General features: G+C 70.0%; 2 protein-coding genes and 1 non-coding gene across 5 annotated transcripts; 2 read left to right on the top strand and 1 right to left on the bottom strand.

Moving 5' to 3' along the window:
* The first annotated feature begins 147 nt into the window (after positions 1-147).
* On the top strand, positions 148-254 carry LOC133752370 (U6 spliceosomal RNA). The gene has a single exon (XR_009864918.1). It is a non-coding gene; the product is annotated as a U6 spliceosomal RNA (small nuclear RNA).
* Positions 255-1,295: 1,041 nt separating this feature from the next.
* Positions 1,296-8,339, bottom strand: R3HDM4 (R3H domain containing 4). Of its 3 annotated transcripts, none has more exons than XM_062182432.1 (8): positions 8,201-8,339; positions 4,183-4,337; positions 3,573-3,697; positions 3,235-3,358; positions 3,044-3,129; positions 2,795-2,880; positions 2,662-2,717; positions 1,296-2,055 (listed from the first exon to the last, which is right to left on the bottom strand). In XM_062182432.1, the coding sequence occupies exons 1-8, from the start codon at positions 8,278-8,280 to the stop codon at positions 1,952-1,954; spliced, it is 816 nt and encodes a 271-aa protein (XP_062038416.1). In that variant the 5' UTR covers positions 8,281-8,339; the 3' UTR covers positions 1,296-1,951. The 3 variants fall into 3 exon arrangements, with proteins under 3 accessions (XP_062038416.1, XP_062038415.1, XP_062038417.1); XM_062182431.1 differs by lacking the exon at positions 8,201-8,339 and adding an exon at positions 7,079-7,371; XM_062182433.1 differs by lacking the exons at positions 3,235-3,358; positions 8,201-8,339 and adding an exon at positions 7,079-7,380.
* A 1,142-nt stretch (positions 8,340-9,481) lies between these two features.
* KISS1R (KISS1 receptor) lies at positions 9,482-11,961 on the top strand. Its single transcript, XM_062182320.1, has 5 exons — positions 9,482-9,725; positions 10,106-10,230; positions 10,979-11,114; positions 11,281-11,513; positions 11,587-11,961. Exons 1-5 carry the CDS (start codon positions 9,482-9,484, stop codon positions 11,959-11,961), a joined length of 1,113 nt encoding a protein of 370 aa, XP_062038304.1.
* Positions 11,962-12,211: the final 250 nt, after the last annotated feature.

Raw genomic sequence — 12,211 nt, 5'->3', positions numbered from 1 at the left:
TAAAAACTACACCTCATTAGAACATATGCTATCCTAATACAGTAAAGAGCACGAATGCCCCACAAAGTTGGCTCAAGAAAATTCACCCTTACCAAAAAGACAAGATTTCTGGGTGCCTTAAATACTTGGCCAGGGCCAGCCCCATTTGTGCTCGCTTCGGCAGCACATATACTAAAATTGGAACGATACAGAGAAGATTAGCATGGCCCCTGCGCAAGGATGACACGCAAATTCGTGAAGCGTTCCATATTTTTGTTTCCCCTTCCCACGAACATCGTGCAGGAGGAGCCGGCCTGGTGCGCGTGGAGCCGCAGCCGTCGCGCGTGAATGATCTCTCGGCTGTGAATCCGTGCGGGGTGTGCGTGACTGGGCGGCGAGCGCGGGATCCCGTGGGTCTACACCGTCCACTCTGCAGCCCCACGGCCTGCTCTTGACCTCTGCCCTACACACACCTGAGCAGGTGAGAAGGCGGCCCCGGGACCAGGGGCCACTGAACCCAGAACACAGCAGACACACCGGGGGACACGGAGCTCTCGCGCTGCAGGTGGGCCAGGCAGGGCCACGGTCGCCGCAGCAGCGCTGTGACATTGCTTCACTTACCTATCTGATAGGCAGCGGGGAGAGGGGGAGAGGGGGAGAGATCTCCCATCTGCTGGTTCACTCCGGGGTTGGGCCAAGCAGGAGCCCTGGACTCCACCCGGGTTCCCCACGTGGGTGCAGGGCCCCCAGCACTGGAGCGGGCACTGCCGCCTCTCAGGTGTGCATAGCAGGCAGTGCGGTCGGGAGCTTAACCTGGGGCTCAGCTGCTGGGCTACGCCTGGGTCCAGCAGGCTGAGAACTGGGCAGGGGGCTCCACAGACGGTCCCTGGAGGTCTGAGAATGGCCACACCGGGCACCCCGGCTGCTCCCCTTTCAGCCCAGCTCCCTGCTAACGGCCCGGGAAGGCGGCAGTGACGGACAGGTGCCCGGGCCCCTGCACCCACGTGGGAGACCTGGGTGGCGCTCCCGGCTCCAGCCTGGCCCAGCCTTGGCCGTCACTGCTGTCTTAGATGGAAGATCCTCCCCGGCCCACCCCGTGTAAATGTGCCTTTCAGGTAAAATGATAATAAACATACAACTTCAGAAGAGGAAGGAGCCAAAGCCAGCCCTGCAGTGAGGCCGCCGGGGGTGTCTGTGGCCACCTGCAGAGTCACTCCAGCCACTGACCCCTCTGTCCACGGGAACCCGGGCAGCTGAGAGGGGCTGAGCCGGGGGGCCCAGCCCCCATCCATAGAAGCATCTGCACAGCCCAAGGCCAGAGCACCAGAAATTTATTAAACCCTTCCCATTCCCCAAAGCACAAGCCACACGCGGGGGACAGGGGTGCAGGCCAGCTCCACGCAGGGGGCGGGGCCAGGCAGGGGGCGGGGCCACCGGAGGGCAGAGGCTTCTGGCTGGAAGTCCTGGACCTCAGTGAGGGGGCAGCGGGGTGTAGAGCAGGGGGCCCGCGGTGGGGACACACACACACACACACACAGAGGACAAAACGCATAAAACCGGCCTGCAGGACAAAGCCTCTGTCCTGGGTCACGGGGCACACGCATGGACACACGTGTGTGCACACACACACGACAAACTGCTCATGGGGATGTGCCCCACCCCCATCCAAGTGAGAGGCAGGGACGGCCAAGCCAGGGCTGGGGCAGCGGTGCGGCTTTTCCCACCCACAGGGAAATTTAAAAACCTACAACACATCACAACAAATGCATTAAAAGGGATAAAAACTCAGCCTCCCTCCCCTGGAGGGGCTTCCGACAGGGCCAGAGAAAACTGAAAGAAGTGGAGGTGCCCAGGCCCGGTCTCCTCGCCCAAATACAAGTCCCAGGGCAGGAGCCGCGGGGCGGGGCAGGGCAGGAGGGGTAGGAGTCCAGGACAGATTCTAAAAACAGGGCGAGGCGGTCTCGCGGCGCCATCAGCTGTGCTGCTCCAGGTAGGCGGACAGGAGCAGCCCCGGGGGCAAGAAGTCCAGGTGCCGGTTGCTCACCCTCATCTGCCGCCGGCCCTCCAGGTCGGCACCTGTGGAGGAGCAGAGGGGCTCGGGGGTGGCCGCTGCACGTGCCGCTGCAGCCCAGGGCCAGTCACCCCCGAGCCTGGCCACGAGTGTCCAGCCGCCTTCGCCTATGAACCATGAGGGACCCCCGCCGCGGCAGCCCAGCCCCCCCCACCCGCCCAAGCTCAGTGCCAGAGCCCCCCCCTGCCCAGGCCATAGCTCGGCCCGCAGAGAAGCCCCCCCAACTCGGGGAACAAAGGCAGGCGGGGCTCCCGCAGACAGGGGAGGAGCTGGCCCGGGGTTGCCGTGGAAACCATCTCCGTGGCAACCGCGGGCGAGAGGCAGGTGTGGGCAGCAGGACCAGCCGGGCACCTGGGGCCAGCCCCCTGGGTGAGATGAGGACCCAGCCCCCCCGAAAGGGGGTACCTGTGCATCTGGGAGCCGCCAACCCCCCCAGGGACTCCCTAAGGCCCGGCTCCATCTCCCCCAGCTCTGGGATCCAGCGCGTGGGGCGGTTGTGTCCGCAGTGGCACCATGCAGGGCCAGGCTCCCCAGGAGCTCGGAGGTCCTGCGTGCCCTGCCCCGCCCCCAGCCGGGCTGGGGGCCCGCCCGCGGGGCTGGGGGCCACTTACTGGCCGAGATGAGGTCCATGTACTGGCAGACGGCATGCAGCAGCAGCCTCTCGAAGCTGTGGAGGAGGCCGCGTGAGGGCCGAGGCCACGCGCGCAGGGCAGCCCCCGCGAGCCCCCGCGAGCCCCCGCTCACCTGTCGTCCAGCATGGCCGTGTACACCGCCTGCGGCGACACTGAGAAGAACCGCAGCAGCCGCTCCTCCCAGGCCTCCAGCGTCTCCTGCAGACCACACGGGGTCAGCCGCGGCCCTGGCTCACGCTGACCCTCCCAGGGCAGGGCAAGCGTGGGCGGCTGAGCTGCCACGGAGGGCACCGCGCCAGGCGCCACCCAGCCGCCCCAGGCACCAGGCACCGCGCAGGTGCAGGAGACGCCGCGCGCTCACCATGGGGATGCGGCTCCGCTTGAGCACCGCGCGCAGGCGCCGGCTGATGCGCTGGAAGCACTCCCTGGGAGTGTAGGCCGGGTCCTCTGCAAGACACCAGGGCGGGGGCGGCCATGAGGCAGCCCCCCCCAGCCTGGCCCCCCACAAACAGGCCCCGCCCAGGCCAGGGTCCACCCACACCCAGGCCGCACCTCTCCGGCGGTCCTCCCCGCGACCCGGCCCCCTCCTCCGCGCCTTGCTCTGCCCATCGCTGTCCAGGTAGCGCAGCACCCGCTCTTGCTCCTCCCCGGAGCGGTTCATGAAGTCGTTCCACACCTGCAGGGCGGGCCGCGCCCAGGGAAGGCCTGTGATGAATGAGAGCGTCCCCCGAGGCGCGGCAGCAGGTGGTCTAGACTGGCCTGGAGGCCTCCCTCCAGAGCCGCAGGACGCTGCCTGGCTGTGTCCACGGCTCCCAGGCACCGCGTCCCTGGCCTGCGCGCTCCCCACGCTCAGGGGTGCCCCTGCCCCGGGAGCAGGGAGCCGGCCTCACCTCTACGTAGCTGGCGTTGTTACAGGCTTCAGCGAAGATGCCCGGAGCTGCGGCCCGGGTCAGGTCCCCGTCCTCCAGCCCCGGCGGGCCGCCGTCGGCCTCCAGCAGGGTCAGCAGGTACTGGGCTAGGAAGAAAGGGCCGGCGGCCGGCCGGGGCTGGGACACGGGGCCCCCAGGACCCCTCTTCCGGCTATACCCTCTTAGCTGCCTGTCCCCGCGCGAACTCCCCGTCCTCCCCCTACGCATCCCATGAAGCCCCCACTCCAGAACCGGGAGCCGATACTGCAGACCCTGGGGGTCTCCCCATCACCCCGGGGTCTTCCCCACCCCCAGGGTCTCCCCCAGCCCTCCAGGGTCTCCCCCATCCCCCGGGGTCTTCCCCACCCCCAGGGTCTCCCCCAGCCCCCCCGGGGCCTTCCCCATCCCCCCCCGGGATTTCCCCAGCACCCCCCCGGGGTCTCCCCCCCCCCCCGTCTCCCCCATCCCCCCCCTGGGATTTCCCTAGCCCTCCGGGGTCTCCCCCATGGGGGGGTCTCCCCCAACCCCCCGGGGTCTCCCTGCCCCCTGGGGGTCTCCCCCAGCCCCCAGGGTCTCCCCAGCGCCCACTCACTGTTCTGCAGCCGCTGGAGGCTCTTGCGCCCCTTGGCCTTGGGCACGAGGTCCGAGTTCCGCACAGCCTGGTTGATGAAGTGCTGTTTCCGCCTGGAGGCAGACAGCCTCTTCACCTGGGCGCTGGCCAGCGTGGGCAGGCAGCCGGGCAGGGGTCTGCAGGCGGGGAGGGGGTGGGCTTCAGGACCAAGACGGGCCAGGGGCCCCGCAGGGCTCCCAGCAACAAGGCTCACTCCTCCCGCGAGTGGAGCCCTGGACTCTTAAAACCTCTCGCGCCGTGCCCATCCCACCCCGGGGCTCTGGCACAACCTTGGTGACAGGCTGGTAGACTGAGGCTCGGGGGAGGGAAGACCCGGCCCCTGTGCCCGCCCTGAGCTTTACCATTTCAGCTGCAGACCAGAGGGCACCGCAGCCGGGAGCCCCGGCACCAGCCCGCTCTGGGGAAGCAGGAAATTTGGTTTCAACCAGCAGTGGGCAACCCAGAACAGCCCCACCCCCAGCAAGCTCAAGGGGATGGCCAAGTGCCCCCACCCCCAGGAGCCAGGACGGGAGAGGCTGCAGAGACCCCCTCCGAGCTAATCCGGCCCCCTCCAGGCAGAAGGCATTAAGGAGGGAGGCTCAGCTGGCCGGGCCAAGCCTCCCGCTGGGTCCCATGGTGGGCATGCAGGCGGTGCCCAGGGCCCAGCAGGCACCCGGGAGCGGGCCGGGGAGGGGGCCGCGGGTGGACTCTCATCAGCCTGGGACAGAGACCACGACACGCGGGGGACGATCCCACCAGGCTCAGAGGCCCGCACCTCCGCAGCCCACGGTGGGGTCTGGGGGACCAGAGCTGCTCCCACCCGGCGCGGGGTTCCTCAGGCGCCCCCAGGGCTGGCGTGTGCCCCCTGGCTCTGTCTAAGCCTCTGCTGAGCCCCCCTCCCCAACACTCCCCCCCCACGGCAGGTGCCCACATCCGTCTCACAAAGGACCAGTGACTGGGAGAGCCAGGGGACTGCATTGCAGAAAACTGTGCCCCAGCCCAGACACACGTGAGCAACAGGCACAAAATCCTGGCCCCTTGAGACCCATGGGTGCCCCCCCCACACCCGGCACAAAGCAAACAGGCCGTAGCCATATTCGAGTGCTGGGTTCGAGTCCCACATCTCAATGCGCACCCCGGGAGGCAGCAGTGGTGGTTCAAGGGCTGTACACCTGCCACCCACACCAGAGCCCTGGATGGAGCCCCTGGCGCTGGGTGTCGGCCCAGCCCCGGCTGTCATGGCCGTGTGGGGAGCACACCGGTGAAAGGCACCTGTCTCTTGCTCTGCCTAAGTCAAATAGACAAAAGCCACGCAGGCTGCGGACCCCCGGGCCCTCGGGAGGTGGTCTGGGACGCTGTTTAGGCAAAATCTATGGAGAATCTACTGGGCAGATGAGCTTGCCACACACAAGGACCCAACAGCGGCCACCCAGGTAGAGGCATGAGGCAGACTGGAACCCTAGCAGCCTGGGGAAGCCGGAGGCCCAGTCCTCACCGGGCTGCCCAGGGCGCTGGAATCCCAGCCCCGCCTGTGCGTAACTCCCAGCCTCGACCTCCACCCCCTCTCCAGAGAGGCTCCCAGCAGTCCCTGGGAGCCCAGCTGGCTCGACGCCTGCTTGGTTTCCTCTGCTGACGGGGAGCTCACCTCCACCCCCAGGCCACACAGCTTCTGATCAAAGTCCCTGGATTGAGCCTTTGCCCCGTGACGAGCTTGTGTTCCACTGTCTGTGCCATCGCCCCAGGAGCTGGGATGGGCGCCGTGAGACTCCACCAGGAGCTGCCACCCAGGGCACCCCCAGCCCAGACCTCAGATTCACCACGGCCTTCCCAGGCTCCGCCCCGGCAGCTGCTCTGGGCTGATAACAGTGGCCACATCCCAGGGGCTGTCGGGGAGCCCCGGAACCTCCACACCCCAGAAGAGGAAGCCGAGGAGCCGAGGAACGGGCTCTGCCCTGCACCCCACACGCCAGGGGTGGAGTCGATGTGAACGTGGCCCCCGGCTTCCCCCAAAGCCCCCACTGGCCCTGCTCTTCTCCAGTGCTGCCAGGTGGGGGTGGGCGGAGCCCAGAAACACCTGTGCTGGCTCAGGAGCGGGACCAGGGGTGCACCCCCTCAGCACCCCGGGAAGGGCCCAGCGCCTGGCTGAACCAGCAACGCTGTGCACCCGAACCAGGGCGCGTCAGACACCCTGTGGGATGGCAACGCCACGTGCGTTCTGGTGCAGAAAAACCCAACAGATGATGTGGCAAAGACACAAAACAGCTTCCAGGCGGGAAGCTCACTGAACCCCGTTTCCCCCCTGCACTTCCTGTCCCCCGTGCCTTGAAGCCGCGAGCCTGGGATTCACCCCCTCTCTGCCCAGGGAATCCCAAAGTCACTCCAGGCTCTGACCTTCGCCGTTCCACTGGGCCCAGCAGCGGCAGGTCAGCAAATGTTTGCTGCTTCCTTCCCACCAAGGCGGGAAGCAGGTGTCTCCACTGGTGCCACCCCGGGGCCTCTGCACGCCCACCCCCTCCCTGCTCACTTGTTTGCTCCCCAGCCAATTACTGGACCAAGTTGTGACACAGTGGGAAAAGCCACCACCTAGTGCGGCATCCCACACGGGCACCGATTCGAGTCCCGGCTGCTCCACTTCCACCCAGCCCCCTGCTGATGCAGTGGATGATGGCCCAAGTGCTTGGGCCCCTGCACCCACATGGGAGGCCCGGATGGAGCTCCTGGCTCCTGGCTTCAGCCTGGCCCAGCCCTGGGCATTGTGGCCATCTGGGGAGTGAACCAGTGGATGGAAGACCTCCCTCTCTCTTTCTCTCTCTCTCTCTCTCTCTTGCAAATAAAATAAACCTAAATTGGACACAGCAGCTTTGGCTCACGCACGCACCTAAGGGTAGTGCTTCCTGCTTTACCCAACGAGACCACAGGACAGCTGGGGGCAGGAGCACCGGCAGAGGCAGAGCGGCAGGGGATGTTGTGGGAACTGCCGGCCCCCACGGAGGGGCACGTCGGCCAGGCTGGGGGCTGGGAGAAGACTCTGGTGCCCCCACTCATACCCCCTGAGAGTCTCAAGATGAGAACCCACTTCCCCAGGGCGGAAACACACCTCTGCCACTGCCCGGCTCCTCCCAAGTCCCCCAGCAGGAAGCCAGGGTGGACGTGACTCAGCCCAGGGCAGGGCCGGCGGGGGTGCCCAGCAGTCCCCGCCCCTGGGCCGGGGGGGGGGGGGGGGGGGAGGGCCGGGTAGCTGGCAGGTGAGTGCCCCGAGGAGGCCCCGCGGTGGCCAGCAGGGCTGGAGTCCAGCCCCACCGCCCACCGTAGGCGGCCCCAGGGGCCCATCTGGGTGGTCAGCGGCCCCTTGGAAGGTGCAGCCCAGCCCAGGTGCAGTCATGACCACAACCAGGAACAGACGGCTGGGCCTCCAAGGCCGTTAGGGAAACTCCCAATAAAGGACCGGCGGCCACTCAGGGCGATGTGGCCATTGCAGGAAACCCAGACCCGGAGGGCGGAATAACCTGTCAGGGGCTCACCCCGCGGTGTGCGCCCTCAAAGCCCCCCCCCCCCGCCACCCCAGCGAGCGCCCACGAACGAGGTTCGCGTCCGCGGGTGCTTAGGTCCCCGCCCCCACCTCGGTGCTAACCCAGAGAAAACCGAAGAGCCCAGTCCACCCGGGAAGAGGTCGCGGGGGGCCCTCGCGCCAAGCAGAGGCCTGGCCCGGCCTGCAGGTGCAAGGCGCTGGCTGCCCAGGTGCGCGGCGGCCACCGGTGGAGCCCCCAGACCCGCGGCCGCACGCTCGCGCGGGGGCCCGGTGGGAGGTCCAGGCGGGGACAGGTGCCCCCGCGCCGGAAACACGGGTGTGCGGGACAGGGGGGAGGCGCGGGGGCCAGGTGAGTGCCCAGGTACCAGTGAAGCCGCCACCCGCCGGGTCTGGGGGCCAGGGGCTCGCCGCAGGGGCGAAGCGGGGCCTGGGGTACCCGGGGAGGGGAGGGGTCCGGCCGCGCGCGCTCACAGCGTCCGCCGTCCGCTCGCGGCGCCCCCCGCCGCCGTCGCCGCCTCCGGGCCGCCGTCCGGGTTCCCGGGGGCGACCATGGCTCGGTCGCCGTCGTCGTTGTTGTCCCCGCCGCCCGGCAGGGCCTTCCCCGGCCCGGCAGGAAGTGACGGCCGCCAGAGGCGGGCCGGGGCGGGGCCTGCGGGCCGGGCGCGGGGCGGCCCCGCGGCGCGGGGTGGGACGTCTGCCCTGGGTCGCTCACCCCCAAAACCGCACAGGGCAGCCCCCGCTGCCGTCGGCCTGTTGCGGTTTCTTCTTGCAGCCAACGACCAGGCGCATGCGGACCAGCGGTGACCCACGGAGGCCCCGTGGGCAGGGGCGGCCGGCGGCGGACCCGCCGTGGAACCTGGCGTCCCGAGCCTTTCAGTCCCCATCCTGCTAGGTCCCACCTGGCCTGGCGGGAACCCCGGGAGGAGGCCCGCACAGCTCCGGTTCACACAGGGGACCCAGCAGTGACACTTTGGGGACCACCGGGTGCCTGGGGGCTGGGCTGGGGCAGATGGACAGGAGGAGCTGGTGGCTGGCCCTTGTCCAGGGCCTGGTCACCCCAGGGCCTGTCCCTGGGAGGTCGGCACCCCTCTCCCAGCCCCTCCCTCCCGGTCACCCCAAAGGGGCTTGTCCCTGTTTTCCGGAAGTTTCAGGCGAATGACCTTTAGGGATGGCAGGAGGAAACGGGTGGGCGTGCAGAGTCTGCAAGACACAGCCTGGCCTGGGTCCGAGTCTGGCTGTGCTCCCTGGCCCAGCTTCCTGCTCGTGCACACCCTGGGAGGCAGCAGCAGCAGGCGAGGGCCCAGACGCTTGGCCCCTGCTGCCCACGTGGGAGCTCCCGTGGAGCTCCTGGCTACAGCCCTGCTGTCCCCCACCTGCAGGGTCACTCACGGCCGGGCAGCATCCACCAGGCTCAGGACAGCCTCACCTGCCCTGACCGTCCCCACTCCCAGGGTCCTGCGGAGCGGCGCCCCTGCGGCCCGGCCCCCCTCTCCTGGTTGCCCTTGGCAACCCCCGGCCTCCCGCAGGACCTCCCGCAGGTGTCCACCTGCGCCTGCACCCCGGGCGGGCGGCGAGAAGAGGGGAAGCTGGGGTGCAGGTGCGGGGGGCGCGGGCAGGGATTGGCCAGCGGTCGCGGGGCAGCAGGAGGCCAGGGAGAGGGAGGGGGTGCCGGGACATAAAAGTGCGGCTCTGCGGTGCTCCGGGACCGACGGCCTGCAGCCCACAGCCTCCCTGGGAGCAGACTGCGAGGCCATGGGCGCCGAGGCGGCGTCGAGTTCCCCCGCGTCCTGGTGGGCGCCGGCCAACGCATCGGGCTGCCCGGGCTGCAGCGCCAACGCCTCGCAGGGCGCGGCGCCTGCTGCGTGGCCGGTGGACGCCTGGCTGGTGCCGCTCCTGTTCGGGGCACTCATGCTGGTGGGCCTGGCCGGGAACTCGCTGGTCATCTACGTGGTCTGCCGCCAGAAGCGGATGCGGACCGTGACCAACTTCTACATCGGTGAGGGCGCCCGGCGGTGCCGCGTCCTGCACCCCCGGGGAGGGGGAGTCTCCTCGCGCCGCTCCCCGGGGGCCTGGGGCTGTCTCTGCGCAAGGGTCAAGGCGCGTGCGCGGCCGGGCCCGGAGCTGCCCCTCGCGGAGCAGGAGCGATCCCGCCCAAGGCGCCAGGAGCGCCGAGCCCTTTTGGACCTGCGTGCGGGGCTCCTGGGGCCTCAGCCTGCAGGTCCGTGCGGGGCGGTGGGGGGCGTGAGCCCGGCTCCTGGGCCAGGGCGGGGGTGACGGCGGCGTCGGCCATGCAGGGCGCCCCTCCTCCGGCGGCAGGTGCCCGGGCACTTGGGGGGGGCCCGGGGCGGGGCCTCGAGCGTCCGCCCGCCCCCGCAGCCAACCTGGCGGCCACCGACGTGACCTTCCTGCTGTGCTGCGTGCCCTTCACCGCCCTGCTCTACCCGCTGCCCGCCTGGGTGCTGGGCGCCTTCATGTGCAAGTTCGTCAACTACATCCAGCAGGTGCGAGCCTGGTGGTGCCGGGGAGGAGCCTTGTGGGCGGGGCCTGATTGGGAGGAGCCTTGTGGGCGGAGCTTGGGTGGTCTGGGAGGAGCCTTGGGGAGGAACGGGGCTGGGAAGAGCCTGGTGAGGATGGGGCGCTGGGTGTTCTGGGAGGAGCCTGGTGTGGGCGGGGTGCTGGGAGGGGCCCGCTGTAGGCGGGGCCTGGTGCTCTGGGAAGAGCCTGTGGGGAGGGGCGGGGCTGAGAGGAGCTTGTTGTGGGCGGAGCGCTGGAAGGAGCCTGGTGTGGGTGGGGCGCTGGGTGTTCTGGGAGGAGCCTGGTGTGGCCCACTGTGGGCGGGGCCTGGGTGTTCTGGGAGGAGCCTTGGGGAGGGGCAGGGCTCGCTGGGAGGAATCTGTGCGTGGGCTGGGCCGGGGAGCATTGGGAGGAGCCTGATGTGGGCGGGACCGGACTCGTGGGCGGGGCCACAATGTGGGGGCGGGGCCGAGCCTGGCCTTAGCGCAGGGGGGGAGGGGTCTCAGGAGGCGGGGATCTGCAGCTGCTCTCCCGCCGGCCCCGCAGCCCAGGGTGCCCCCTCCCAAGGTCAGGCCCGGGGTACCAGGCAACCCCCAGAGGCTCCCTCCCCTCGCTCCCTCCCGTGCTCCTCTGGTCCCTTGCCTCCGTGGCCACCGGACACCCCTCCGCGTGCCTGCGTGGAGCGACAGGTGGGCTCCCGGCAGGGAGGACGGCGGGGGGTCCCGGCTTTTCCAGGTCTCGGTGCAGGCCACGTGCGCCACGCTGACAGCCATGAGCGTGGACCGCTGGTACGTGACGGTGTTCCCGCTGCGCGCCCTGCACCGCCGCACGCCGCGCCTGGCGCTGGGCGTCAGCCTGGGGATCTGGCTGGGTGAGTGGTGGGCGCGGCCGCACGTTGGGGGGGGGGCGGCGGCGAGGCCGGGCGTTCGGGAAAATGGGCGCGGAGCTTCCGACCAGGCCAGAGGTCCGGGCCATGGGCCGGACCCGGCTCCGTGAAGCCCCGGGCGGGCGCGGAGCTCACGCGGGCCCCGGCGCAGGCTCGGCGGCTGTGTCAGCGCCGGTGCTCGCCCTGCACCGCCTCTCGCCTGGGCCGCGCACCTACTGCAGCGAAGCCTTCCCCAGCCGCGCGCTCGAGCGCGCCTTCGCGCTCTTCAACCTCCTGGCGCTGTACCTGCTGCCGCTGCTGGCCACCTGCGCCTGCTACGGGGCCATGCTGCGCCACCTGGGCAGGGCCGCCCTGCGCCCAGCGCCCGCCGACGGCGGCTTGCAGGTGCGCGGCCTCGCGGGCGTGGGGAGGGGCGGCGGCCCCGCGCTTCCTCTGACGCCCCTTCCCGCGCCCGCAGGGGCACCTGCTGGCGGCGCGCGCGGGGGCCGTGCGGGCCAGGGTCTCCAGGCTGGTGGCGGCCGTGGTCCTGCTCTTCGCGGCCTGCTGGGGCCCCATCCAGCTGTTCCTGGTGCTGCAGGCGCTGGGCCCCGCCGGCGCCTGGCACCCGCGCAGCTACGCCGCCTACGCGCTCAAGACGTGCGCGCACGGCCTGTCCTACAGCAACTCGGCGCTCAACCCGCTGCTCTACGCCTTCCTGGGCTCGCAGTTCCGACGGGCCTTCCGCCGCGCGTGCCCCTGCGCGCCGCGCCCGCGCCCGCGCGCGCCCGCGCCCCCAGACCCCGCCAGGGCTCCGCGGCCGCGCGCTCCGGGGGAGCCCCCCGCCCCTCGCTGAGCGCGTTCCTTGCGGTCCGCAAGGCCCCGGCAGCTGCCCCTGTGCTGCCCAGAGCGCCGACCCCCCGCCACGTTTGCCGCTCGTCCTTCTGCGTCCGCGTTTGCTGAAACCCACGATGCGCTCCCGGGCGCGTGCACAGCTTTTCTCCCACGCGGGACCGCGACGCTGAAGTCCCTCCACTCCCAGAGGCAGCGGACTGTGAACTCCCGGCGGGCTTCGGGGCCACCCCGAGGCCACGTGCGTCCCACGT

The sequence above is a fragment of the Lepus europaeus genome, chromosome 23 (assembly GCF_033115175.1).
Source record: "Lepus europaeus isolate LE1 chromosome 23, mLepTim1.pri, whole genome shotgun sequence".
NCBI classification, from domain to species: Eukaryota; Metazoa; Chordata; class Mammalia; order Lagomorpha; family Leporidae; genus Lepus; species Lepus europaeus.
The sequence above is the reverse complement of the archived record's forward strand: the minus strand, read 5'-3'. Positions and strand labels throughout refer to the sequence as shown.